We start from the raw sequence: 26,774 nt of genomic DNA on the forward strand, positions 1-26,774 counted from the left end.
TTCCGTTTCACTATCTTTTTATTGATTGTACTCAGGATGTTATAAAGACTGTAGGAATTTGTGTGTGTTTTATAGAGGAGCACACACTTTTGCAGCTGATTTTGCAAGCTCCAAAGGTTTAATAAGTCCCCAGGCATGTATTCCTCATTACATGCGGTGGTAATATGTACTCTTTTTCCAGGACATGTCCTCTTTTGGGACGTAAAAAGTGTGTCCCGTCGGGATTTGCTTTTGCTTTGATTTTGACATTTGCTTTGTACAGTTTTCCTCGTGCCACCCTTTTGTCCTCAGTGTTCTCTTTTTTGAAAACAAAAATATAGAATATGGTCACACTGTTGCTGCAGATGAGCGTTTTGGTTGAATCACTGCTTTAAGCTGCAGCCATACATTCACTTTGAACACAGACTCTTAGATCGCACACGTTTTCTGTGGGAAAGAATTATTTATTAAACACCTGTACACGTACACATTTATACACACACACTCTTGCTCTCACTCGCACACATTCACTCTCGCACAACACATAGAGATAACATATATCTATATATAAAACCCCCAGCAGGGCGGACCGCTGGCCAGCATAGTGGTGGGACGGCCTTAAGGCTGCTCTCTGGGGGGGTGTGGCCTCATGGGCGTGGCAGGGTTTTCTAAGGCCTGGTTTATTCAGCATCGAGTGAAGCATTCAAGTTCACATTGACAGTATGACGCCTCTGGTGGAGAAAGGGGACGGACTGACGGACACGGGACGGATCAAATTCTTAGATGAGAGGTTACGCCAGGCTGCCAGGCCAGGAGACTACGGTGAGCGCCAAGCGGCTGCGCTGCTCCTTCAGCATGGGCACCAGGGCCGAATGACTCATGCCTGCTGTTGGCAGGCCATTCACCGCCACAATCATGTCACCACACCTGAGGCCAAAGACAAGAATCTGACTCAGTATCATGATACGATTAAACAATTTGTCAATGTTTGTTTTTTAGTAAGAGTGATAGGTGCAGATTCAGATATGTTTCAACCATATATTTGAAGGACCTTTATTAGGGGTCAGCAACTCAAATTAACAGTTAAGAAGAGCCACTTTGTCCTTAAAACCACAACATTTTATGTACATTTTACATCTTGGCTGTAAATATGTCTCAGTATGTGCTAATGTACTAGTATAGGCTAAAAATACAATATAAACCAAAACGCAGACTTACTTTGCTCTGCTTTAAGCTTTAGCTCAGCTATAGCTGTTTTTCTCACATCTCTAGGAGGAAACTTTTCTGCAAAAGCAGAACAGTTTCTTGAAAAATGTCTCTTCATGTTCAGCCCTCATTTACCAGCTTCTTTCCACCTTATATGATGAATGAGAAGCTGACTTCAGCTCCGTGACTTTTTAGTGTTTGACAGTTTCTCATTGCAGATTTAACATATAAGGAAAGTGCTTATAGGTGCAAATAAATGTATTTGTCCCCAAATTATCGATATTTGTCTTAAATCTTTCTCTTTGCCTTTTTGTTACTAGCTACTAGCTAGGCGAGATTCTTGTCTGTGTTGCTATGGTGACCAGCAGTCTGCGTGCCATCCTTCAGGGTTAAAGGGCAAATTAGCAGTTATATATTAATTCCAGCGTTTAAGACCATTTATCGTTAAAACAGTGTTAGAACGATCGACAGAGCTTTATTTTACTGCAAAGGAGGATTATTTTATTTTTACCTACAAATCTAATTCTGCTGTAGAGCCGCAAAAGGGCAGTGAAAGTGCCGCATGTTGCCTACCCCTGACCTACATTCTACATTTGTGCTCTTTTATGTACGCATTATTTTTACATGACCAAATTCTAACACCTGTTAATGCCTTATAATTAAAGGAATGGTTTGGCGAAAAATCGAATTCCCACTTACCCCAGATGTAGTCGAATGGCTGAGACATGCTTGGAGGCTAAATTGTCAGCTATGTGTAAATGTTTTCATGGTTTTGATACTACAACCATTATGAATTCAAAACTGGGCTCAGTTTCCATACATGGACTAGTGAGTGAATGGAGCTTATTAAAAAAGTCAGTTTTCCGTGAAATGGGCCCTTTCACAGCAAAAAAGAGGGCAGTCTTATAATTGTGCCGACAAATTTGTTTGATTGTGTTTATGAACTGTTCACTCACTTCAACCGGCCATCATAATACGCAGGAGTTCCTAGCACGATGGTTTTGATGAAGAATGCCTGGTTGCTGTGGTTTTCCTCATAACCCCCGACAATACTGAACCCCCAGCTGCCGGGGTGACTTCGGCGCAGGACAATCTCGTGGCTACTGTGTAGGTAGCTGAGTCACATAAAGAGAAAGAGAGATTGGTAAGGCATTAGCGTACGTTGGAGAAAGAGTGAACAAATACCAGCATGGTGAAAGAGTGGAAGGAATCTGGGTCGGAAAAAAGGGGTTTACAGCAGGAAATGAAAGTCAGGTCCACAGATGGACAAAGAAGAAGGGACAGCTGCAGACTGGGATGGGGAGAAGGAGGGGAGAGAGGGAAGATTGGATGGAGAGGGTTTGGCACAACGACAAGAGAAGGGAAGGAGACAGAAGGGCAGGGAGGAGAGGGGGATGGCGGAAGAGAGAGAGGAGTAGTGAATGAGAGACGGAGGAGATGGGACTGAAAGCCCTCTGTGTTTCAGCATCAGTCTGAGCTCAAGCAAGAGTGAAAGAAGCAGGGTGAAACAGAAGAAATGAGAAAAAAGGGGGAAGAAGGAGGAAGAAAGAGAAAAGGGGGAGGAAGACAGCAAAAGGGAAAGAAAGAGAGATGAGAGAGGGAGAGATTTCACATCATGCCACTTTTAGCCGATGATCCAGCAGCACACATAATCCCTCTGGTCTGATCAGAATGGAATAAATCTCCAGAACACTAAAGCTCAGACTTTATACAAACGCTTGCCCAAGTCCTCTTAATCTAAATAGCTCCACTTCCTTGTCCCTTTACATCGGATGACACTCGGCTAAGGACACGTGAAATAAGTAGGTGAACTTAAAACCTGGCACACTCAAGGCCCAGGCCACCTCGCTTTCACCGGTGCACATTTATTTGGATCGCTGCTCACCAAGGTGAGGCGGCTATTTTCAAGCATCCCAACGGAGCAATTGTTACCGGTCCAAAAAAAGAAACGCACAGCTCGGAAAGTACATCCAATTAAGCCACGAATCTGTGCCTGTGTTTCTGCTTTGAGGAACAGGCAAGCTAAAAGCAGCATGCTTCATCCTCCCTCGCTCCCTCATCGCCCTGCATCTTTCAGCATTCCTTCATTAAAGGAATAGTTTAGTGAAAATGTGCACAATTTTCCCCTTATCTCCAGTGTAGTCGATCAGCCAAGACATGCTTGCTGTCTGAAGTTGCTTTTTAGTTTTGCACAGGATAAACATGGTTTAAGGCAACTGTGTGAGCTTACTTGTTAGCTAGGTTACATTAGCTTTATAGCTCCAGTGCAAAAAAAGCTAATGTTGTTAATGTAGCTAATGTAGCTAATGTAGCAACTGTCACACAGTTGCCTTAAACCATGTTTAGTTGTTAAGTAATCTCAAATAGACTTATGTGGTTTCTGACTCTGTATGACATACTGTTAACTATAAAAATGGACAAAAGTAGCTAAAAACAGTAGTAGCAGCCTGAATTTTTACTGTACCTGAGTTCATTTTTATAGTATGACAGTACAATAGTACGCTATACCACACAAATAAGTCTATCTGACATTACTTAAACAGGCACCCCAGTCAAAATGAAGCATTTAGTCATTACTACACCTGTTGTAAACATGCTAACTCTCATTCTATAGCGGTCCTACAGTGGTCTAGAGCACGATTTTCCAGCTTAAAGATGGGAAAACCCCCTTCTGATGATCTTTCTTGAAGGTGGGAGGAAATTTGAAAAATTACAAGCACTTTGGGGCAGTTTGAAATGTTTTTGCTAGTTGGCCAATGAAGAAGCCACATAGATAACGTCACTGCTAGCCTCTACATCAGTGGCTATGCCAGCAGCGAGGACGTCTTTATCGCAGTGGATGAATAGGCCCTTTTTACACTTCAGGTTATTTTTTCCACTGAAATTACTTGTTGCTGGGTTCATTAGGTTCCGCTAAAACAACAATAATAACAATAGCCAAATAAAAAAGAAGAGCTTTTGCTGCGTACCCAAGCAAAAAAACAAGCTCCCAGCAAAACAACTTCACCTCAGTTTTGATGGCTTCTCAGCTGATACGGAAGAGGTTTGTGCAATTAGGAAGGATGAAGGCATGAAGTACTTTTTTAGTTGTGCTTTGAGGCAAATGATGATTTAGGTTAGGCAGTTAGCACCATCCTAAACGTTGAGATACAAGCTTACATTACTTGTTAGCTGCATTAGCCTCGTAACTGTGAAGCAAACTAATGAAGCAAACTTCAGACTCCAAACATGTCTTGGCTGATAGACTACATTTGGGGTAAGGGGACAATTTATTACCCACAGAATTATTCCTGTAAGCTCTGATACTCACTGAGCGTAATCCTCACCTGGGGAGGCCAAGCCACATGACCCAAGATGGCGACCAGCTGGCATCATAGTCGCTCTCGTGGTGTGGCAGCAGCCCTTCGTCTTGACCCGGCTCGTCCACCGTGCTGACCTCCAACGCCCTCAGCTGGACGGAGCTGGAGGCGGCGCTGGACTTGAGGGTGCCCACTGCTTCACTGTGGCTCAGGCAGGTCAGGTCTTGACCGTTAATGCTCAGCAGTACGTCCCCTGAGTGGGAATGAAACTAAGGCTATTTAGCCAAGCTTAAAGAGACAAAACCAGAAGAATAAAGGAACTATTTTGTGAAAAATCTAATTTGCAGTTTTCTCCTTAGCTCAAATGTTGTTGATCAGCTAAGACGGGTGTCTGAAGCTGACAAAAGTATGTCACCTAGCTGAAAAGAGTAGTAGCAGCCATTTGAGGTCTGAATTTTTTTCTGTTCTTTGTCCATTTTTATAGATAACAGTGTATCAGAAACCACATAAGTAAGTTTCTCAAGATAACCTAATAACTGTAAGAGTCCAGTAATTTTTAGCTACGTTAGCCTTGTTGTTCCAAGATAAAACTAAAGAAGCAAACTTTGAATATATAATGTCTGGTCAACTACGCTCTGGGTAAGGAAAAAACTGCGTAAATTACATTTTTAGTCAAACTGGTCCTTAAAGAGTTAAAGGGAAATTCCATCAAGTTTTCAAATTCTCTACATAATTACATGGTTAAGATGTAAAAAGTCAAAGTCATTCAGAGTGGTTTGATGTGAAATGGTGCACGGTAGAGAAACCTACAGGTCAGAATTGTTCACTGTGGTGGTGAAAGGAACCAGACAGCTGAAGAGTTTAAAGCCTTTAAAAGCTGCATCACTGAAAGTTATTACAAGAAATTATTTTTGAATAGTAAATAAAATGGCTACATTTGCATGCAGACATCAACAACCTTCTTTTCTATCACCTTCACTTAGTTTCCATCTCACTGATTAGAATTATGCAGAAATGTTGGTGAAATTCCCCTTTAAGAGAGGCCTTGGCTAAGGGTTGCTTTAATGGTCATGAAATCAGTTGTAAATAAAGACAGTATTGAAATCATAGAAACTCAGTTATAGTATTGACAGCATTAAATATCGCTGTCATGGTGTAAAACTGTAGTGTAACGATGAGACATGGATACAATGAATACAAATGACAGGGGAAGCAGGCTAAGAGAGGATGGTGGTGTCATTAACCTCGTTTGATTCTGCCGTCCCGTGAGAGGCAGCCATGCGGTTGGACACTGGTCACGAAGATGGGCAGCTCCCCGCTCTTACTGCCCCGTCCCCCAGCCACAGTCATCCCCAGCGACTCATGGGGCTCTTTCTTCACAGTGATGTGTTTCTCTTTGCAGGTCACACACTGAGAGAGGTCCTAAAACACACACATAAAAAGACTTACAATGTAAATCTTTCCCAGAACTGGATCAGAAAAAAAGAAGGAAATCCTTTTCCTTAAGTGGCATTGATCCTGACTCAGATGGCCTTTCGGAATGTTATTCCTGTTATCCCTGGAGTGTCAGCACTGGCTCTTCTACACAGTCGATCACATCATTGATCCATCCAATAGCAGTAATTAAAACTGTGTTCGTGAGGGAAGACAGGAGGCAAACCAAGAGCTCCTATAATAGTGGGCACTCTAATGTTAACAGCTTTGATTATGAAAAAATGAAATGAATTTTTAATGTTGATGCTTCGTTCACCTAAAAAAAGTACACTATGATACTCTTGCGGTACACTACAGGAAAAAGGAAACAAAGAAGCCATAAAAGATTAGCCGATTAATCGAACAATAGTCGATAGGTTAACTGATTATAGAAATAATTGTTAGCTGTAGCCTGAAACAGAACCTGCTATTAAGGCTGTAACCCATTTCTTTCTTTTACAGATTAATCTACTGACTAGTCTCTCTCGATTACTGACTATTTGATTATTACTGAACCATTATACTTTCTCCCCTTTCCTTTCACTCTGCTTTGTTTACCTGAAAACGCTCTATATTGCTTTATAACGTTCATATGATACACGTTGCCAGTTTGACACACTACAGAAAACTGAAGAAGACATAATGGTTAGATTAGTCGATTAATCGAATAATAGTTTAATCGATTATAGAACCAATTATTAGTTGCATCCGTAGTCTCCATAGTGGAAAGGAAGGAAATAGAACCTGAAAGCAGCAACTAGCAACTAATGATTATTTCTATGACGGATTAATCTATCGACTAATTCACCACTATTCAATTAACTGAATACCCGAACCATTATGCCTTCTGCTGTTTCCTGTTGCTTTGCCACCATTATTCAAAGTCTTTTCTGTGAAACAAGTGATTCTTGCAGTCAAACAGTAGAAGCCATATCACCCCCTATGTTTCCTGCAGCGTACTGCAATGTGGAATGACTGTATTTATCATATGAACATTATAGAGTATTGTAATGATTCATAATCAGCTAACTGCAGTACATGTTGTTTCCTCACTCACCCTGTGGGTGGAGGAGCGGGTGAGCTGTAGACTAGGCGCTGGACTCGGCGCAGCCGTGCGAGGGAGAGGCAGGAAATGTTCATGGCACCAGCTTTCACGGCCCGTATGTACGGCCATGGTTTGCTTGACCGGCCGGCTGATCAGCAGATTGACCCTCTCTCCACTGGCCTGAAGGGTGACAATGGACAATTAACTACAAAGACAATATCAGCAGCTAATGGTAGCTTACTTAAGGCTTAATACTTTACTGCTGAAGCACTGTAATGGTTGCTCATAGCGTGCTCGGCCTTGCTGTGTCCTGCTGCTGTCCCCGTGTGCTCCACACAGCCAGCCAGACAGAAGCAGGTCACCTAGTCAGCATCCAGACTGCGGGGAGTAAATCTCAAATCAGATTTACTTCCTTTCTTTACCTGATCGGATTTGTGTGCTAGGGCAAGCTTTCAGCATGTGATCTTTTGCTGAATTGGCCTGGATATACATGAACATCGTCCAAATTACTGCTAGTGAGGTTCAGGGCGATTTATATGGATTGGTCTGAGGCTAAAACAGTTATTCGACACTGTTGATAATGTAATATTGTATATTCCCGTTGTTTATTTTTCATTTAACTTTTTAAAGTGACCTCCAACCTAGAGTGAGGTAACGACTTACCTCTTACTGACTTGACTCCATTTTTTGGCCGCAAATATTAGATTTAATTATTTATGTGGATTAATTGACTAATAATCAATTAATCTGATCCGTTAATCTGTTCATTCCTACAAAAAACTCCTTGGCTTGGCAAGCTTTGTGCAGAATGGCTTAGCCAACGAGCCTCCTCATTTCCACCTTTTTGTTCAGGAGATTTGATAGTTTAAGTGACCTATATGTGTTATTAGCAGTGGCACACCCTGACTATTAGATCTAGGCCTTCAATTCAGGCCATACATTTTAAAACTACCACTAACAAACTATTAGCGTCCCTATGGGATTCTAGTAGTTTGTTGGTGCTAAGCTAACGACAATTTGTATTACCATTTGTTGGCAGTTCTAGATTAAACACAGACATTTGAAGCCTTTAAAAGACATCCATGTTTTACGTGAAGCTTGTGACAGACATATTAGCATGTTTTACCTTGTAGCAGTTTCACACTGACTCCTTCAGGAGAGAGGCCTGGTATAGAGCTGCTGCCACTGTTTTCCATTTCTAGCAACCTACTGATTTGACTGCTGCTCATATTCACAGTCTGTGACATATCTAGAACTTCCAGAAGAGCTAGAGTGATGCTTTTTCTCACAAAAATGGTCTTGTCTACTGGAAATCAAAACGTGACTGGTTGATTGCTCTGTCACATTTATTATTTATTATGCTGATAGTTAATCTAATGCATTAGGCCTTCTTTTCAGTTCTTGAGGTCCTAACCAGTAGGAGAGCTCGCTCAGCTATATCTACCTACATATCGTGTTAACTTGCCAAATAAATGGGAGTAGCACGGTAATACTTGTTGAGTTTAAATACAAGCATGATTCTAGTGAACTTAAATGAACTTAAAATGACAGGCATGCATTTTTTAGTTCCCAGAAATCATTACACCTTCTCTGAAGGCCTAGAAGTCCTTAGTATGAACAAACCTTAAAGGTCCTGTTCAGTTTATTAACTAATCAAAGTAGCTGCTGATGTCCTAGCCACAGTGATGGTTATGTGTGCAGTGAAGTTGTGTTGTTAAAAATCTCTTTACAGTTGCATGGCCATGTGTAGGATATGTATGTGATCTCAAAGCACATATAAAAGTGGCTCAAATCTAATGAACAATCTGGTCAAAAAAGAGGCCTCTTTCTCTCTTTCTCTATATCTACCTGTATGATCTGTGCAGCTTGTTCAGGTGTTCCGTGTCTCAGGTCATGCTCGTTGACCGCCAGTACTCTGTCGTTGCTGCGCAAACGTCCATCCTTGGCGGCCAGGCCCCCGTCCAGCAGGTCCAGCACAAACACACCCGCCTCATCTGTGCGCCGCACCAGTTTGATGCCGAGCTGCTCGCTGGACTCTCGCTTGTGCAGAGTGATGCGTAGGCTGGCGGGGCTGCCCTCTGGTGAGGTTGGGGCCGGAGCGGCTGTGGGGGGCCGGGCTGTACAGCGGCGTTCTCTCAGCACTGTCAGCTGCAGCGTCGCACATGGCCGGGCCAGCGTGGAGCGAGCAAAGTTATGAGGTGTGTTACTGATGTCCACGTTATTCACCTACACACCCAGGAATGACATAAATACATACATGTATATTGTGAACAAAATAGTGTTTTAAAGCTGAGTTCCACAGATTTTTCAAAATTTCTGCATGATTAATTCAATAAGATGTAAACTAAGTCATTCAGAGTGGTTTGCTGTGAAATGCTCCGTTCTAGAGAGAGTTACAGAGTCAGATTTGTTCACATTGGTGGTGATAGGAACCAGACGTCTGAAGCAGTGCCTCAAAAAGCTACCTCACAGGAATTATTACACTATTACACTAAATGGCTACAAATACATTGTCTGAAGACATTTAGAACAGTTTTGAGATAAGCGAAACTAAATATATTTTCCAAAATACCACTATGGAGAATCGATATAAACAGGGTGTTGTATGGCACAATAGTACCCAAACAAAACTTACTTTATCTCAACAATTGGATAAATTTCCACTTATAAAAGTAAATAAGATTATGCAAAAAACTAGATATCCAATGTCATCTGAGCATTTGTTTACTTAAATGGGTATTTCAATGTAGGACCCCTGAGAATGTTGGGACGCAAGCAGTTGATGCTATGCCTCATGTTAAACGAAACAGCTACATCTAAGTGGAGCTGTTTATGGAAATATTTCAAACAAAAATAGGACAAATTCGTACAGTGTAATTTGGTGTTATAAGTTATCGTTCACCACCTCAACTGATCTGTTAAATCACATAACACAAAAAAAAACACAAAGATAAATCACTAAAGCCAATAAACCAGTAGATTAATTTCACAATAACCTAATGTTAAACCTTGTTGGAACAAGAGGATACTATTAATTTTGAAAACTGAATATTCCAAAAGCAAAAATGTTAGTTAATTAGATAAAAAGCCCATCTCTAGTATACAAAGACATCTGCTGCTGCCATTAAACAGCAACACGGCTACAGAACGTGCAGATTTACTGACTGAGTGCTCAAAGGACTGTCAGGCTGTTCTATAAATAGCTATGCTGACAAACACAGCAGCAGCATTCAAACACTACAGAACCTTTTTTGGCCCAGTTCTATTCAATAAGGAGTCCAACCAGTTTGCAAACTGTAAATGGAAATGTAGTAGATCGCATTACCTGTAATATTTGGTCACCAGCCAGCAGCCTCCCATCCCGAGCAATGACGCCATCTCGATACACCTCCTGGATTACAATGTTTATGAGGGGGGTTTCGTTGCCCCCAACAATACTGATACCCAACTCTACATAGGGGTTCGCACGATGGACCTCAATGGTGGTGATTTCACCTTCCGGCAAAGAGGGAAGCTTCACACAACCTAGGAGCCACAAAAACAGCATTAATCAAAAACATCACCTACCATTCACATTATAGGCTGCATAGATGGAGCTTGAATGGATATAATACGGAACGGGGCTGCACAGTATATTATTTTTTTTTCTCAGTATATTATTTTTTATTATTAATTGTTAGCACAATGTCAGCCTTTGCAGAAGGATGTAATATACAAACAGACCTCTAAACAATCAGTGTTTGCATCTGGACCACTTTCAGGTCTAGATGTTTTTAAGTGGGTGTTTTGATTAATGTCATGTAATCCAAAAAAGCCAATTATTTTAACTATACTACATTATTGAATCAAGGCATATCACAATCACAATATGTAGTAATTTAATCAAAACACTACTACTATGTCAATGCTGTTCAGGCCTAATATGAAACTGAGCAGGAGAAAAGTTGGAGTAAAGTCATACCCTCCTCAGCTGATAAAGGCAGAGACTCAACGAAGTCCCAGCCAGAGGAGGCGGAGCTTCCTGTCCGGAGCAGGTGGATGCAGGGGTTACTGAGAGGACGCTTCACACGAGTCGGGACACACTCCAAACCATGGACACCTAAAGAAACAGGCCGCAGGTCTGTCAAATATACAGAAATGCCTTTACTGCACAGTTTGGGGACACCTAGCTTTTTCATTTTCTAAAACTTTTTAACACAAATGAGTATGTTTTCTTTGTCACTTTGCAATAACTTTACAGATTAAAGACTAAGCAAGCTTATTTTGATGTAAATTATGTCATACAATTATTAAGTTATTCACTTTTCAGCATCAGTGAAATAAAACATTTAACAGTAAATTACACAGAAGCCACAACAAGTAAATAAAAATGAACATTTTTCAGCATGTACTGTGTCCACACTTTGCCTTTATTTAGGCTTCCATTCTTCTCTGGAGACTTGCTTTCAGTTTTTTTCAAAGAAATCTGCAGGGATCTTTCTCTACACCTCCAAAGTTCTGTCTTAGAAGTTGGTTACATTTTCTGCTTCCCATTATTCAAGTAAACCTAAACATGTTCAGTGATGCTGAGGTCTGGATTCTGGGGTGGTCAGTCCATTTTTCTGAGAACAGCAGCAGCTTCTTGTTTGATTTGCGATTTTTCTTCTTTTTTGTTTATTTCCTTTTCTCAGAAGCAAAAATCTTGACAGCTATACATCCTTTCAAACCCTTAAGGGCAGATTTACTAACACTTTACACTATCACAGACTCCATTCTGGCACTTCTAGTGGCCGCTGTGATTTAATGAACAGTGCACATAATGAGAGGAAAGGGGTGATCACTGCTCTCTTGCGCTTTTACCACATTCCATATGGCTTTTTAGGAGTTTCCCTCTGAAAGGGCTAAATACTTGGAAAAACCACTTTAATAAAGCACATATTATGATTAACCAAGGCTGATAGTAAATACTGACAGTACATAACTCTCTTAACTGGCCACCCGCAGAGCAGTGTAAGCAGATTTTGTGTAATTAGAGCCTCTTTTAGTAAATCTGCCCCATAGCGCTGAGTCGTCTTCTCACAGTGGAAGTTGCTGTTTATCCAATGGGGACTACCAGGTGGTCTACCAGGCCTTGTGAACTCCACTTTTGAAAACTCATGTTTTTTTTCATTGACTTTTGACTTCCTTATGCAAGTGGATTGTCTTATATCTAATCTTCTCAGAAATATCTGAAAATATACTTAACTGCTGTTTTGACTGGAAATAAATGGTGTATCTGATTTTTTCACAGTACTACAAATATTTATAACAGTAAATAAAAACCAAAAAAAAGAAGTAAATATATATAACCGCTGCACACACTTTCTTCATACAAGTTTTTCCAAGCATTCCTGAGTGTTCCTTTGAAGACTGAGTGTGTGCAGCACTTACAGCTACTGGAGGTTTTGAAAATGTAGGTGTCCCCAAACTTTTGTCACACATGGTCATTACTGAGGTAACTCACTGTCCTCCTCTGTGCTCTCCTCGAAGGCAGGGTTGTCTACTCCTGGCTCATCCGTCCACATAGTCATAGTGCTGCAGGCGTTGGAGCCGGCTGGAGGGGACGAGCTGCTCTCCCTCAGCTCAGTCTGTGTTGATTTGGAAGGGTCAGTCACCATCGCCCTGTCGTCGACACAATCCACCCGCGTGGGCTCCAGAACTGCCCTCTGACTTTGAGTCCCAGGACACCTGCACACAGATGCATAGGTTTGTTTTTATATAATGTCAGGTCATGGGGCCCCCCATATATACCTAGAAGTACCTATATGTAATAATAACATTCTCCAAAATGGTAACTTTACAGTTATATATAAAAAAATATGATATAAAAATATAAAAAAATATAAAATATTAAATATATATATATTTATATAAATCCTATATCTAACCCATATCATTAAATAAATCGCTTTTCGTTTTTAGTTGAAAAAAAAACAAACGAACATGTAGTACATTACAAAGCCTATATCATGTTGTTGGTCGTGTACATTATTCTTGCTTTTCCTCTTTTGTTTGGTACAAAATCAGGACATTTTTCTCCTGAAAATCTATGATAAACACATACACCCATGATCTATAAGATCTTGTCCAGATCTACAAACACTGATCTGTAAACATGTGGAAAAGAATCCCTTAAACTCTACCCTAGTTTTTAATCTTAAGCTTTATTTATCCAGTAACTTCTATTAATTATTCAGTAACCATTAAACTTACATAAGTTATGTAGTTATGAGTGTGGACGTGCCTGTGTGTCCTTAGAGTTTGAGGGTTTAATAAGTGATTAAAAATGAAAAAAAAAAAGAAAAACTGCAGCACTCTAACTGCCACTCAGCAAAAGCTGATGCTTATTCCAAGAATTACAATTCAGTGCTCTCCTCTTACAATATTTACCTTGAAAGAGTCAGTGAAAGCAGAGCGTTAGAGAGCACTATGTGTTCTTATTCAATTCCAGTTGGGAGGATTTACACTTTTCATTTACTAATAGACACTTGACTCAGTCTCTCAGTCAGTTAATGGAAGCAATTGATTACTCAGTAAGTAGGCGAGGCAGCCACAGTATATTCTAAAACTGTCATGTTGCCGTATTTATTACAATATGCACGACTGTTAAACCATTTAAAAACTTAGTCTAAATTATGTTTGAATGAAGGCATAAAAATTCAAATGGAACGAATAAAAAAATGCATTAATAACAAATGAAAGATATTCAAAATGTCTGTTGGTATGAAATTCATATCAGTCGATTTCATATCGCTCACCACTGTTGGACCAGGGTCCAGAGTGTCGTGACATGAGGTGGAGAGTTTAAAGGCTAACAAAGCAGATACCTCAGTGGCCCACAATACAGTGGATGTTATAATCAGCGATCTGTAAAGTCATTTTTCCATTACCGTTTTACTACTCATTATTTCATAAACAGGCTGTGCTGTTACTGTGCCGTTATGGCAAACAGAGTATATGAAAATGGCCTCTCCTCTGACTGTATTGTGCCTTGTTTCAAACCATGCCTGGGCTGAAATGTACAGAACAAAGTATTAAGCTCAGGCTGAAATCCTCAAGGAAGTTAGAAAAAAATAAACTTCAGCTGCTCCTTTTTGATTTGTGGATCCTTTGCAGATCTGCAATGATCCATTTGCTTTCCAAAATACAGGAACAGCACAACATTTTCCCCACGTTCATTCCAACAACTCTGTTACAGTCTGTAGTACCAACATGCCGCATCACTTCGTTGTGAAAGGGTGGAGCTAAACGGCTATAGACTGAATGGGTGGACATATTAAATATTTGAGTGTTTTAGCATCACATACATACACTATATGGACAAAAGTATTGGGACACACCTTTTGATCATTAAATTCAGATGTTTCATTCAGTTGTGTTCAGGTGTTTTAATTAGGAGTGACGAATCACGTTTCTCTCTCTGGCAGTCTGATCGACAAGTCTGGGTTTGGCGATTGCCAGGAGAACGTTACCTGCCTGACTACATTGTTCCAACTGTAAAGTTTGGTGGAGGAGGGATAATGATATGGGGTTGTTTTTCAGGGGTTGGCCTAGACCCCTTAGTTCCAGTGAAGGAAAATCTTAATGTTTCAACATACCAAGACATTTTGGACAATTCTATGCTTCCAACTTTGTGGGAACAGTTTGAGGAAGAACCTTTTCTGTTCCAGCATGACTGAGCCCCAGTGCACAAAGCAAGGTCCATAAAGGCTGGGTGAGCCCTGACCTCAACCCCATCAAACACCTTTGGGATGAACTAGAACAGAGATCGCGAGCCAGGCCCTCTCATCCAACATCAGTGCCTGACCTCACAAATGCTCTTCTGAATGAATGAGCAAGAATTCCTACAGACACACTCCAAAATCTTGTAGAAAGCTTCCCAGAAGAGTGGAAGCTGTTACTGCTGCAAAAAGGGGGACCAACTCCATATTAATGCCTATGGATTTAGAATGGGATGTCATAAAAGCTCCGGTAGGTGTGATGTGTAGGTGTCCCAATACTTTTGTCCAAATAGTGTATACACACAAACACACACACACGTTTAGTCGTTTAAATTTAGCCTAGTTAGCAATATCAGACGGGATTCATGAAGCAAGAGCCACCATGTCAAAATATTTCCGGGGACGTGGTCATGTGGTTTTGGTGAGAGGGAGGGGGGGCCCGTTCCCCCTTTAAGCAGACGATAGAGATTCAAGCCCCTTTCACACCAGCAGGAAATTCACCATATATCACCAATATATCACCTAACTTTTCAGCAAACGATTATTACGATTATCCGCTTGCCAACCAATCAGCTCTCAGTAGCAGTAATATTAGCGTTCTGCTGCCCAAAACCCGTTTGCTGTAGAAAAAAGGAAACATACAGATCAGTTTTCTTTGCTTTTTTAGTGAAATGCATCCTGCTACTTTCTAAAATTAATGTAAAGTTCTGGGCAAGTGATTAGAAACTATTTTAACTTCTTTTTTAGCCGTTTAGCTCCATTCACCCTCATTTATTGAGGACTCGCGGGTGCCCTCTAGCACATTGCTGTCCTGTTTTTGATATAATGGGGGAAATAGGAAGAGGCCAGTCTCCTCATAAACTGGCTCTGCGTGCACCATGTTTGTCTACCTTATATATAATCTTTAGCAATACAACCACGCTGTCCCTGCCTTCTCAGTTACGTCCCTAACAACGCGACCTTGGCAGCATGCTCACATTTATGCAAACATGTTTCGCAGCAGCACAATGTTATATACAGATTTACTCACAAATACAGGCAAAACTGTAATATTTTACAGTACAACATAAAAGCGTTTCATTGAATTGTTAGTCGCTTATCTCCATCTTACTATGATGAAGTGGAACGAGTACCCAATTAGTTATTTCAGTATTCCAATACTGTGACCTTGAGCAGCACTCGTGCACATCCTAAATGTAAAAGTCTTCAAAATTGTGACTTCACAAATATGATGACTTCAAAACAGCAGTTTTTGTAGCTTAGTTTTTATGCACTGACTGGGGAGTAAGCGGTTCTTTTTAAAACTTTTAACAATGTTATCACAGACCCTAAAGTCTGTTTACCAAGATATGGGCTTGTTAAAGGGGAATTCCTGTGATTTTTCAAGATTTCTGCCTAATTCAGAGAGTGAGATGTAAACAAACCCATTCAGAGTGGTTTGATACAAAATAGTGCATCGCCAGGAAGCTTTCCAGCTCAGATTTCTTCACAGTGGTGGTGACCAGGAACCATGTCTACAACACAAATATAGCCATTTTATTTACCTTCCAAAACCATCAGATAACCTACATGTTCCTTCTGAGTTTTTACATGTAATGTTGATGATGGAAAAATAGTGGTAAATCTGAAAAAATAAGTTTTCTTTGCCTTACAACACCCTGTATGTAACCCTCTGTCATGAATGGATTAAAAAAATGTTTTAGGCCAAAAGCTGATCTCAGAATGATCAATAAACAATGTCTCTGATGTCAGGTGATATATTCATAACCATTTCATGTAATAACTATGTTTACATCTTAACCATAAAATGAACCATAAGACCCCCTATTTTCCAATGAAGTCTGTTCTACCTCATTGTGAGTCTGAATAATAGAGGGTTGAACCCATTGTTTGCAAATGAACCTAAACAAAGTGTTTGGAGCTTTTAAATGTAGTTCTTTGTATCTCTGACAATTGGCTTTTGTATCCAGAGCTCCACAGTTTTCAGGACAGCCTAAAGCCTCCAGCACCTTCCTCGAGAGTTTTTTGAAAATTCCCAGCTCCTTCTTTCTCTGCATGTTGAACAGAGCTCATTACAGTAAATCCCCCATGATCTCAGGGGCCTTGCTACATGCAGATCCTGATACTATTCACTGCAACAAGAGGCAATACAAAAACAGTGCAAACATCTTGAAACTAGGCAACAAATCTTAGATTATAAAAGGGATCGATTACAAGATCCTTGGCAGATCATTTTCCAACCAAAAAGAACAGATTACCTAAATGACTTGGTGATTTTGTAGTTTTTATTTTGAGTCATCTTTCATGGTGAAGGTTTGTTTTGAAATCCTAAAAATAATACTGTACATCTTTGAAGGTCTATTTGGAAATACTGAAAGGTACACTCTTAAAAAAACTTCTTCAAGGGATCTTTAGTAAAGAAAATGGTTCTATATAGAACCATGAACACTCAAAGAACCTTTGGCATGATTAAATGGTTCTTTGCATTGTGAAACCGTTCTTCAGATTGATGGGGAATTTGTTATGTATGGTTCTATACAGAACCTTTTTAAAAAGGTTTTTATTTAGCACCAAAAAAGCTTGACATCATAACAATTAAAGAATCCTTTTTGGGGCTACATAGAACACTTTTCAAAAAGGTTCTATACTGAACCATATGTAACACATTCTCTGTCAACCCGAAGAACCCTTTCACAATGCAAAGAACCATTTAATCATGCCAAGAACCATCTTTTTTAAGTGTATAAGATGCATGCAAACTGAAGAATCTTACTGGAAGCCTACAGTTTGTCCTCAAAGCCTCTTCATTGAATCCCAACTCAGCCACAGACGTTTGGCACGTACCACCAAGGGATTTGTGCCAGCCGCAATGCAAGCCAAACCTGAGCATATCCAACAGCACCACAGCTCAGTTCATGCTGCAGCCCAACCGCTGATCCAGCAAGCCATCCAACTAATCACACACTACTCGAAAACCACGAGGTCCAGCCAAACCTCAACTAACTAAACATCCGGTGTGATTTTAGCCACTCACCATAGTCCTGGGTTGCCCTTGGCAGTCTCGCAGAAGAAATGGTTGAAAAGGTCTCTGGAGTTGAAGTTTCCCAGCATGGCTGCAGAGAAACATGGGGCTGCGGGGAGCCAGCACATGCCGCAGGAACCACTAATCTGCTGTCACATGACTGAGGGGCAAATAATCCTCTGATGGGATGTCAGATCAGCCCTGTTTGGGACTCCACTCTAGAGTAAGGAACTAGACTGATACCCATCCACCACTTAAAAACACTGGTGGGGTCTTGGAACTAGGATCACTTCCCTCAAACACACAGGGCATGAGTGGCGGTGGGCAATATGGTGATTTATACATCAGTCAGTTCTGACCACACAATCTGATTGGATGAAATATGTTCTCCTCATGATATTATTTGTCATAGCAGCAAATTTTTTCACAATATCTGTATCGTTCTGCTGAACACTGGCTGTTAAGTAACGATTCGCTGGCGTTGACGTTGCTCCCAAGCAAGCTTTTCGGTCAGCAGCTATGACGGAAAAACTAAACAACCGGGAATCAGACAGAAACGCACAGAATTCACTTCAGCAAATAAAATAAGAAGAGCTGTGAAATGTTTTACAGACTGACTGAAATAAAACAACATTCAGGTTGATCTTGCAACTACCAAAAAAACTGAGCTGAGCCTGATAGTCCCACGGTCTTATGGCTCTATCGGTGATAAAGAAGGTAAATTATAATGATCTACTTCGACCAAATCACACCCATGATGTCCTTCACAATAACAAATTCCTATTGCTTAAATGTTAGCATTATTAGGGTCCCAAGTGGCTTAGCCCATGTTAGCCCTACTGTTGGGAAATCGTGAGTTCTATACCCAATGATGCCACAGCCATCCGTAACCAGGAATGCAAGAGAGCATAATTTTCCTGGCTGTCTCTGGGTGGGTGGGATAGTTCTCCCTCTCCCCCATCACTCAGCACTTAGCCAATGCATGCATCTGTTAGCTGATGTAATAGAATTGGCAGTAAGTGTTCTCCTCTAAGCATGTTTAGCTGTTTAACTATCCAATGATATTGCATTAGCTGCAGTTTGAAAAGATGTGGTGTTCAAAATAAGCATCAAAATATGCTTTTCTGAGTATATCATGGGTCATCGTCAGTACCTTTAGACCACTGAACAACTACATGTTTCATTAAAAGAGATTTAGCAGGGGCTTCCAAATTGCATGACTGTCAAAGGTTTTGCCCTGTTCTCTCAGAGCAGTAGTTTAAATCATGACAATGTCAAAATGTCAAATAAAAATGTCTTCTAGAGGTGAGCAATATAATGCTATATTATTGTAATTGTGGGGATGTAACAATATAACATATTATTTCAATCTGTATCGCATAAGTGCAGGATAAGTGCCACTCTTTATTACGGCTGTGTCCAAAAACGTATCAAATCAGGACATCAATGTATCATACAGAATAGAATAACGAATTCTGTGAAACATTACATCCTGTTATTATGATGTATTACATTTCTGAGTATATCATGAGTATGGTTAGTACTTCTACACTGAATAACTGCATGTATCATAAAAACTAGGGCGATAAAACGCTAACGATAATTATCACGATGTAACTTTTCCTCGATGGAGCGATACGACAATGTTCGATAAATGTTCGATATAATACACTGTTCTCACACTTTCACGTTCTAGTGAAAGCCTTGGTGGCGTTTTCTACTGCAAGGAAAGCGACACTACTCTGCTGTCGCCAGGAGAGGGCGCACTTCTGAGTTTTCTACATGATTAGAGAGGGAGGGGGCCACGAGTAAGATGAGTCTTTAGCAACGTCTGAAACGCGGAGTTATACATTCCCTGTTTGAGTGGAGCGACCGGTGATCTGTTCTCCTGTGACCGAGTGTGAGTGACGAGGTCAGAGGCATAACTGTACTGACCTACAGCGAACTCACCCAACCAGCTTTAGCAGCGTTAAATCACAATCACAATTCTCACAACTACAGCGCTGTTACAGCGCTCGGACAGTCATATTTTAGTATTAGTGCATTCACAAGCAACGAAAGTGAAAGAAAGAAGTGGGTTCATGTAAATTACAGCCCTGATTTGAACTAAAGTAAACTGAGGAAGCTGTGAGGCATTGGAGAGCGGGAGAGCGCTATCTTTCCAGGCTAGCTGTTTTTAGCAGCTGGCTAACTTGAAGCAGCGCTCCGTCACTCCACAACACGGAGAATTGATGATACTGTAGATCAAACACGACACAGAAGCATCGCTTTCAGTTTAAACGTACCTAAAAGGGGGACTCCGTTTGTCTGATGTTGATATTTTGCGGTTCACCCCTTAAACTAAAGCAGTTAACCCCCCAGGAGCCAAAATCAGCCTTCACACTTGAAAGAAATAATGATTTGACATTTATCGCGGTATGTATCGATATCGAACGATATGAATTTTGTTTATCGTGATAACATTTTTGGCCATATCGCCCAGCTCTATAAAAGACAGATGCCAATTACAAAGAGCCTGTCAACAATGCTAACCAGAGTACAGCAACTACATAAACTGCACAGTAACAAGTAGCTAATTGGATGTCAGCCAATTATGCATCTTGTTTTTTCATTTATTTTTACCAACTGACCAACTGATCACTCGCTGATCAACCCAAAAAAGCAAAATATCTTGATATAGACTGTGTACTGTGAAAGTACTATTATATTTTTGTCATAACGCTCATCCCTAGGCGCGAAGATAAAACTGAAACTCACGCTGTACTCCCTGTCCCAGTACACTCCAGTGGACACATGCTTCTGCTTCAGCTGTGCTTTGTATTAAAATACCCCCTACAAGGTGAGTGGGTGCTCTCACAAGCTGTGTCTGAACTGTGCACTCTCATGTCAGCACTGATGTACTGGGTGATGTCTACAGCTCTTCTTAGAGTAAAAATCTCATCCCTTCTGAGAACTGCAAAAATAGCATCACAGAGGTTGCATAATACTCATGAATCTTTTACAATATCTGTGTTTCTGCTCCAGTGCACAGTTAAGGCATGTAATGGCTCTGTGAAAACGTGACTAAGCAGGTTGCTATACTTGCTATGATTTAGATAGAACACCAGGAATAAAACACAATACAGTAGCAATAATAATTAGTATTAATATGTACCTATTAAGCAATAATAACAGTATCTCAATGACCTGGATATTATAATAATATGTGTGCAGTGCAGGTGCTGTAATATACCTTCGTGGGGCTTATTATAACATTGTTCTTAAGATAGTTTTAGATATAGGTCTTTACCTACATATAATAGAAATGGGACATATTGTTATTACATTTAGGTACTGTGCAAAAATCAGAGACCACCCTTCAGTTATTTAATTTCCAGTCAAAATGGACAATTAGTACAAGCTATACATGTAGGGCCATATATGTTATCATGACATACAGGTAAACAAATCTTCGCCTTTGTTTCCACGTACCTGTGTTTGAGATGAGCCTCCAGGTCACAGCGGGGCATGCTAAGTGTGCAGGCCGGTGTGAGTGGGCAGGTGACGGACAGTTTATCCAGCAGTTTGTGCACCAGGATGCTGGAGCGTCTGCAGCCGTGCAGTTGCAGCCGGGCACGGTCCAGCGGGCAGAAGTCTCGCTCCTGCAGGAAGCTGCGCAGACAACGGGCACAGAACGTGTGACCGCATGGAGTGTCCAGAGGCTGAACCAGCGGCTGCAGGCAGATGTGGCACACCAGGTCATCGTCCACCTCCAGACGGTAATTGTACAGGTGATTCTCCCAGGACCGGTGAATCTGACCACATTCTGGACACAGCGCGTCCAACAGAGCCTCACTGACCACTCCAGCGTCTACACCTTCGCCCAGACTGCCCATTGCTCGCAGGCTTCAAATACACACTTGAGTGATTGTTTATGGGGGCGTCCGCACCATAGGCCTCAAAAGGAGTCAGGCAGAGGACGGCCGCCCCCCGGCAGACAGAGTGGCATCCCCCTGGAGGAGCAAAAGAGATTGCATTAGATTGGATGATTAGACAACAGACAGAAAGACCATTGTAATGCACTCGTTTCCTGTAGAACATCTTTAGAAAACTATCAAATGCATCTAGAATCAGTCACAGGTCACCTGTTAAACCTGCAGGATCTTTTACATTATGATATCAACCTATCAAGAAAAGCCAAAACACGTTACAAAACCATCAGGAACCAACAAAAACATTTACTGGTTTCGTTGTTTTTTTCAGCCCTGCCATGCTGAACTAAAGGAATTCACAGATTTTCCTCTCATTCCAAATGTAGACACATTTGGTGTCTGCAGTTTGCTTCTTTTGCTTTTAGCTACAAGGCTAATGTAGCTAGCAAATAATGAAAGCTTGTAGTTAGCAGGTTAGCTTTGTGCAAACTACACACACATGTGCCTCACACTATGCTGAGTAATCACTTGCTTATGTTGTTTCTGAGACTCTCTGTTGTTTCTGAGAATTTATTACTAGCTGGTAGCCGGAAAGTGGAAAACACAGAGATATCAGGCTAGCTAACCGGTTTAGCTGATTCATATAGGCGTTTATGTACACTTAATGAAGTTATTTCAACATCACTATATAAAATGTAAAAAGATATACATTTTGTACTTTAGTATCATTTAGTATCATCTAGTATAATTTAGTAAATCTGGTCAGATTCCTCTGTCTCCGTATCCGATAGGCTGCATTTCTAATACCAACACTATACTGAACGCTGTAATTCAAAAGAAAAATGAGTGCTAATAGCTCCCTCTTATAGAGAACGTCCAGACTGCTGAGTATGGTTTTATACTGCCCTGCGGAAACCATGTCTATCAACAAATTGTGAACTAATCACCAGACCGATTAACCAAGAACAGTTTTTAATAGATTAATTCCTTTAATATTACATATAAAGTCTGAATATGAATAGCAGAACAGAACAGTGTAGTAAAACACTAAGCCAGTCAGACTGTGAATGAAGTGCCGAGTGCAGTAGTCTGATACAGTCTGCACAAACGGATACACACAGAAACAGACAGGCTAATGCAGCGAGCAGTCAGCAGGTAGAAAGGTAGAGAGATTATGATTTCTGATAGAGAGAGAGAGAGAGAGAGAGAGAGAGAGAGAGAGGCTCAGTAAGTGTGTGGTGTGAGATGATGGCATGTGGCTGTGTGAGGTTACTCCTCTACACTAATCTGACAGTGTAATCTCTCACTCTCTCACCCACTGAATCCCTCCAATCCAACAGAGAGGGAATTATCTAGGATTGAGTGAGAGAGAGAGAGAGAGAGAGAGAGAGAGAGAGAGAGAGAGAGAGAGAGAGAGAGAGAGAGAGAGAGAGAGAAAGAAAGACATGGAATGAACAAAAATAGACAAGAAATAAGAAGAGAGAAAAAGGATGATGAAAGAAAGATGGAATAAACAGAAATAGACAAGAGATATGACAACAGAGAAAAAGAGGTTGAAGATGAACGAAAGAATGGATGGATAGATGACTAGACAGGAGAGAAAAAGAAAGGCAAGGATAAGAAAGAAAGAAAGAAAGAAAGAAAGAAAAAGAAAGGAGAAAATTTATGAAAATGAATTAAAAAAAGAAAAAGGAAGGAAAGAAAGAAAAGTGAACAGAAAGACAAGCAATGGATGACAGGTGATAAAAAAGAACATGATTGAGAGAAAGAAAGAGAAAGAAAAAAGAAAATGTAATGGAGAGATAAGGAGACAGGAGAGAAAAAAATGTGAAGGAGAGAAAGAAAAAGAAAGAAAGAAAAAAAGAAAGAAAGAAAGAAAGAAAATGGAAAGCATAGACAAGTAGATAAGCAGTGAGAAAGGAGTTAAAAAGAGGACTACAAAGAAAGAAAGAAAGACAAAGAAAGAAAGAAGGAAAATGGGTTAACAAACAATAGACAAGCAGTTGAAGATGACAGAAAAAGCTGTCAATGATGAGAGACACATAAAGAAAGAAAGAAAGAAAGAAAGAAAGAAAGAAAGAAAGAAAGAAAATAGCAGATGAAAGATAAACAGATTAGAGGATAATAGCATAGATATAAGAGGATGAGAACGAATGATAAAGATGCGACTTAAGTAAATGATTTAAGACATTAATTTTGTGGACAAAGTGTGAATGAGAATGATAGAAGACTGAACAAGACTAAACCTCATATTATACTAAACACTCAGATTAATCAACAGCTAAATCATTAAAGAGGTGCCTAATAACAACAACATGAAGAATCACATATCCGGTTTTATTAAACAGACTCATTTAAGGTCTGCACAAAATGCACTACTTGTAAACAGTGTGTCACGATATTTTCTAAATATGTCACAGTATCAGATGATATTTAAGTTGGCATTAATAAAGTTAATAATTCCATTCTTCCTCAGTGCTGGTATGTGAAAAGAATGTCTTAGAAACCAGACACCACTCGTTTAGAATGGACTATTTTGTTGTTCTGCTTTTTTAAAGTGCCTATATCATATTTTTTCTCATTTTTTTAAATAAAAGAGGCTGATGCAGTATGTAAAAGTGGTTACAGTTTCATGACCCAGTCCATAAAGTCCATATAAGAAAATGAAGCTGTTTTGAATTTATCGTTTTTGTGATGTCACAAAACCAACACATTTACATATATTAGCCTACTCACATGCACACAGACTACTCAGTCTTCAGCAGTTGCATTCATTCATGCTAATGATTTAGTGAGTGTTTCAGCCTGGACTGCTTTTTGAATGAACAGAGCAGCCAATCAGAACAGAGCTCATTTGCATCAGTCTTCAAGGCACAGTAATGGAAACAGCCTATTTAATTCTAAGGGATAAAGAGAGGTTGGAAAATGGTCACTGTTATTAGCGTTGTTGTCTATCAATATCACAAAAATATCACAAAAACATTATTGTTATGTGTCACCAATATTGGTATGAATTATTTCATATACAGTCTTGTGCAAAAGTTTGTGCACCCCAGGTCACATTACAAATTGTTTTGTTGATTTTCTAACTGAAAATGTCTATAGAGGATGTTAACACGTCGTGTACAGAAACACACGTCTGCACATTTTATTGCACAATGAGTGTTTATTCGCTGATTTCAATATATCGGACATAACGGGTCCCGTGCAAAAGTTACAGCACATTTTATATTGTATGTTCTTTTACTTACTTATTTCACTTAGAAAATCAACAAAACAGGTCATTTGACCAAGGGTGTTCCCACTTTTGAATACGACAGCATCACCCAGAGCTACCTTTCACCCCTCACATGCATCTATGGAGACCAAAAGCCCACATCTCCACTATCTGTGTGATCCTTCTGAGCAGCAGAGCGGACGACGTCTGCTGCGTCTGTGCCTCTCTGACTACCTGTCTCTGTCTCTTTATCTTTGCAGCTGGATATGAATAATTCATGAGGACACAAGGCTCCTCTGTTCGAATAACAAAGCCCTGTCATCATCTCATCACACATACAAGCACAAGCGTATTGCAAGTGCACGGCGGCCTTGAGCGCGGGCATCGCTGTGCATTGTTGTAAATGAAGCACCACCAATGCACTTAACTCTCGTCCTATTTTAAACAGTGCATGGCACAGCGAGGGATTCCGTTACATAAGAGAACAGGAACACTTAATGGCCTTTGGGTGAGATCCAGGAGAAATTAACTGTTCTCTTTTTTTTTGTCTCGGGCAGCACTTTCTTCATGGAGGATGTGTTTGTATGGGGGGGCTGAGCAACAGTCACTGCTTCAAGGCCACTCTGTTCTGGCTGTATCTCTTTGTTTTCCCTTAAGCTGAGGCCTTTGTGGATAATGTATCTTCTTACATAGTATCACAACATGCCCCTGAATGACTGTGTCAGTCTGTTTTGTATTATAATTAGGCCTAAAACTACCACTTCATTCCAGAAGGCAGCAACTATATGATTTGCTGCTGGTTTGAGGAACGTGCAGTCATTTTTGGAAGGAAGCCTACCATGATGTGAAGAATGAAGGCTCCTGTCTTAGTCAGCAGCAGAAAGAGCATCAAAAACCATGACAGAATAATGACGTCTGACTTCAAAAGGCCATTGGAGGCTGTGTAGGGAATGGAGGATGTGTCGCCAGTCACACAGTCTCCTTTCTCCCAAATACACAAGAGTCCATTCAGCCAGCCACACAGCCTCCACTGCCCTAAACGTACAGCCTGATTTCCTCAAATCACACAGCTTCCTAATGCAATATTTTATCATTGCTGGCAAGATTTATCCAGTTCAGACATGCTGTCCAGCTCCCTACTCAATTACCCCATGACACATCCTCCTAATAGAATATAATAGTATTACTTAGCATCAAAACAAGCTCTATCCAGTTCAGACATCACAAACATTCCCCTAAACATACAGCCTCCATTCCCCTACCCCCCTGCAGCAGTCAAACACAGCCTTCTAATGTAATTTTTTTGCATTCCTGACAAGCTTTATCCAGTTCAGACATGCTGTCCAGTTCAGTCTCCATTCCTCCCATAACATATCCCCCAATGCAATATTCAGCCTTACTGACAACCTCTACACAAACATTCCCCCAATCACACAGCCTCCAATCACACAGCCCTCCTAATGTAATATACAAGCTGAATCCAGTTCAGCCTCCCTTCCTCCATCACACGTTCTCCATTCTCCCAATCAAAAAGAAACCCCATTCTCCCCTTCACACATCCTCCGTTCTCCCATCACAACCTCCTCCATCCCTCCAATCAATCCTCCTCCAGGAGCGTCCATATCGTGCGTCCTCGTACCTCTTCGCGCTTTTGCTCCAGTCACCCAGTTCTCAGTCACATCCACCCCAGCCCCCGCTCAGCCGCCCCTCCGCCCCTCAGATCTCCCCCGGCAGGCTCCGTCCGTCTCGGCCATCGGCTCCCTCCAGCTCCTCTCTCTCTCTCTCTCTTTCTTTCTCTCGCTCTCTCACTCTCTCTCTCTCCGCTACTTCAGTTCAGCCTCGCTCAGCCTGTGGGTCTGAGCAGCGAAATCGCGCCCTCTGCT

General features: G+C 40.8%; 1 protein-coding gene across 2 annotated transcripts; it reads right to left on the minus strand.

Moving 5' to 3' along the window:
• Positions 1–239: 239 nt before the first annotated feature.
• On the minus strand, positions 240–26,757 carry lnx2a (ligand of numb-protein X 2a). 2 transcript variants are annotated; one of them, XM_036558678.1, is made up of 11 exons: positions 26,531–26,757; positions 21,235–21,755; positions 12,485–12,708; positions 10,964–11,101; positions 10,328–10,527; positions 8,851–9,228; positions 7,015–7,182; positions 5,729–5,906; positions 4,512–4,737; positions 2,142–2,300; positions 240–906 (listed from the first exon to the last, which is right to left on the minus strand). In XM_036558678.1, the coding sequence occupies exons 2-11, from the start codon at positions 21,636–21,638 to the stop codon at positions 771–773; spliced, it is 2,211 nt and encodes a 736-aa protein (XP_036414571.1). In that variant the 5' UTR covers positions 21,639–21,755; positions 26,531–26,757; the 3' UTR covers positions 240–770. The 2 variants fall into 2 exon arrangements, with proteins under 2 accessions (XP_036414571.1, XP_036414570.1); XM_036558677.1 differs by having other exon boundaries at positions 10,964–11,122.
• Positions 26,758–26,774: the final 17 nt, after the last annotated feature.

Source organism: Colossoma macropomum, unplaced genomic scaffold (assembly GCF_904425465.1).
Source record: "Colossoma macropomum unplaced genomic scaffold, Colossoma_macropomum, whole genome shotgun sequence".
NCBI classification, from domain to species: domain Eukaryota; kingdom Metazoa; phylum Chordata; class Actinopteri; order Characiformes; family Serrasalmidae; genus Colossoma; species Colossoma macropomum.

What these genes read in the sequence shown, in the direction of transcription:
- lnx2a (XM_036558677.1), bottom strand. Translation starts at nt 21,638, where the DNA reads ATGGGCAGTCTGGGCGAAGGTGTAGACGCTGGAGTGGTCAGTGAGGCT. An exon ending in AAGCTGCACAGATCATACAG is followed by an intron (nt 7,183 to 8,850) that starts GTAGATATAGAG and finishes GTCACCCTTCAG; the next exon opens with GCCAGTGGAGAGAGGGTCAA. An exon ending in GGACGGCAGAATCAAACGAG is followed by an intron (nt 4,738 to 5,728) that starts GTTAATGACACC and finishes ATTCCCACTCAG; the next exon opens with GGGACGTACTGCTGAGCATT.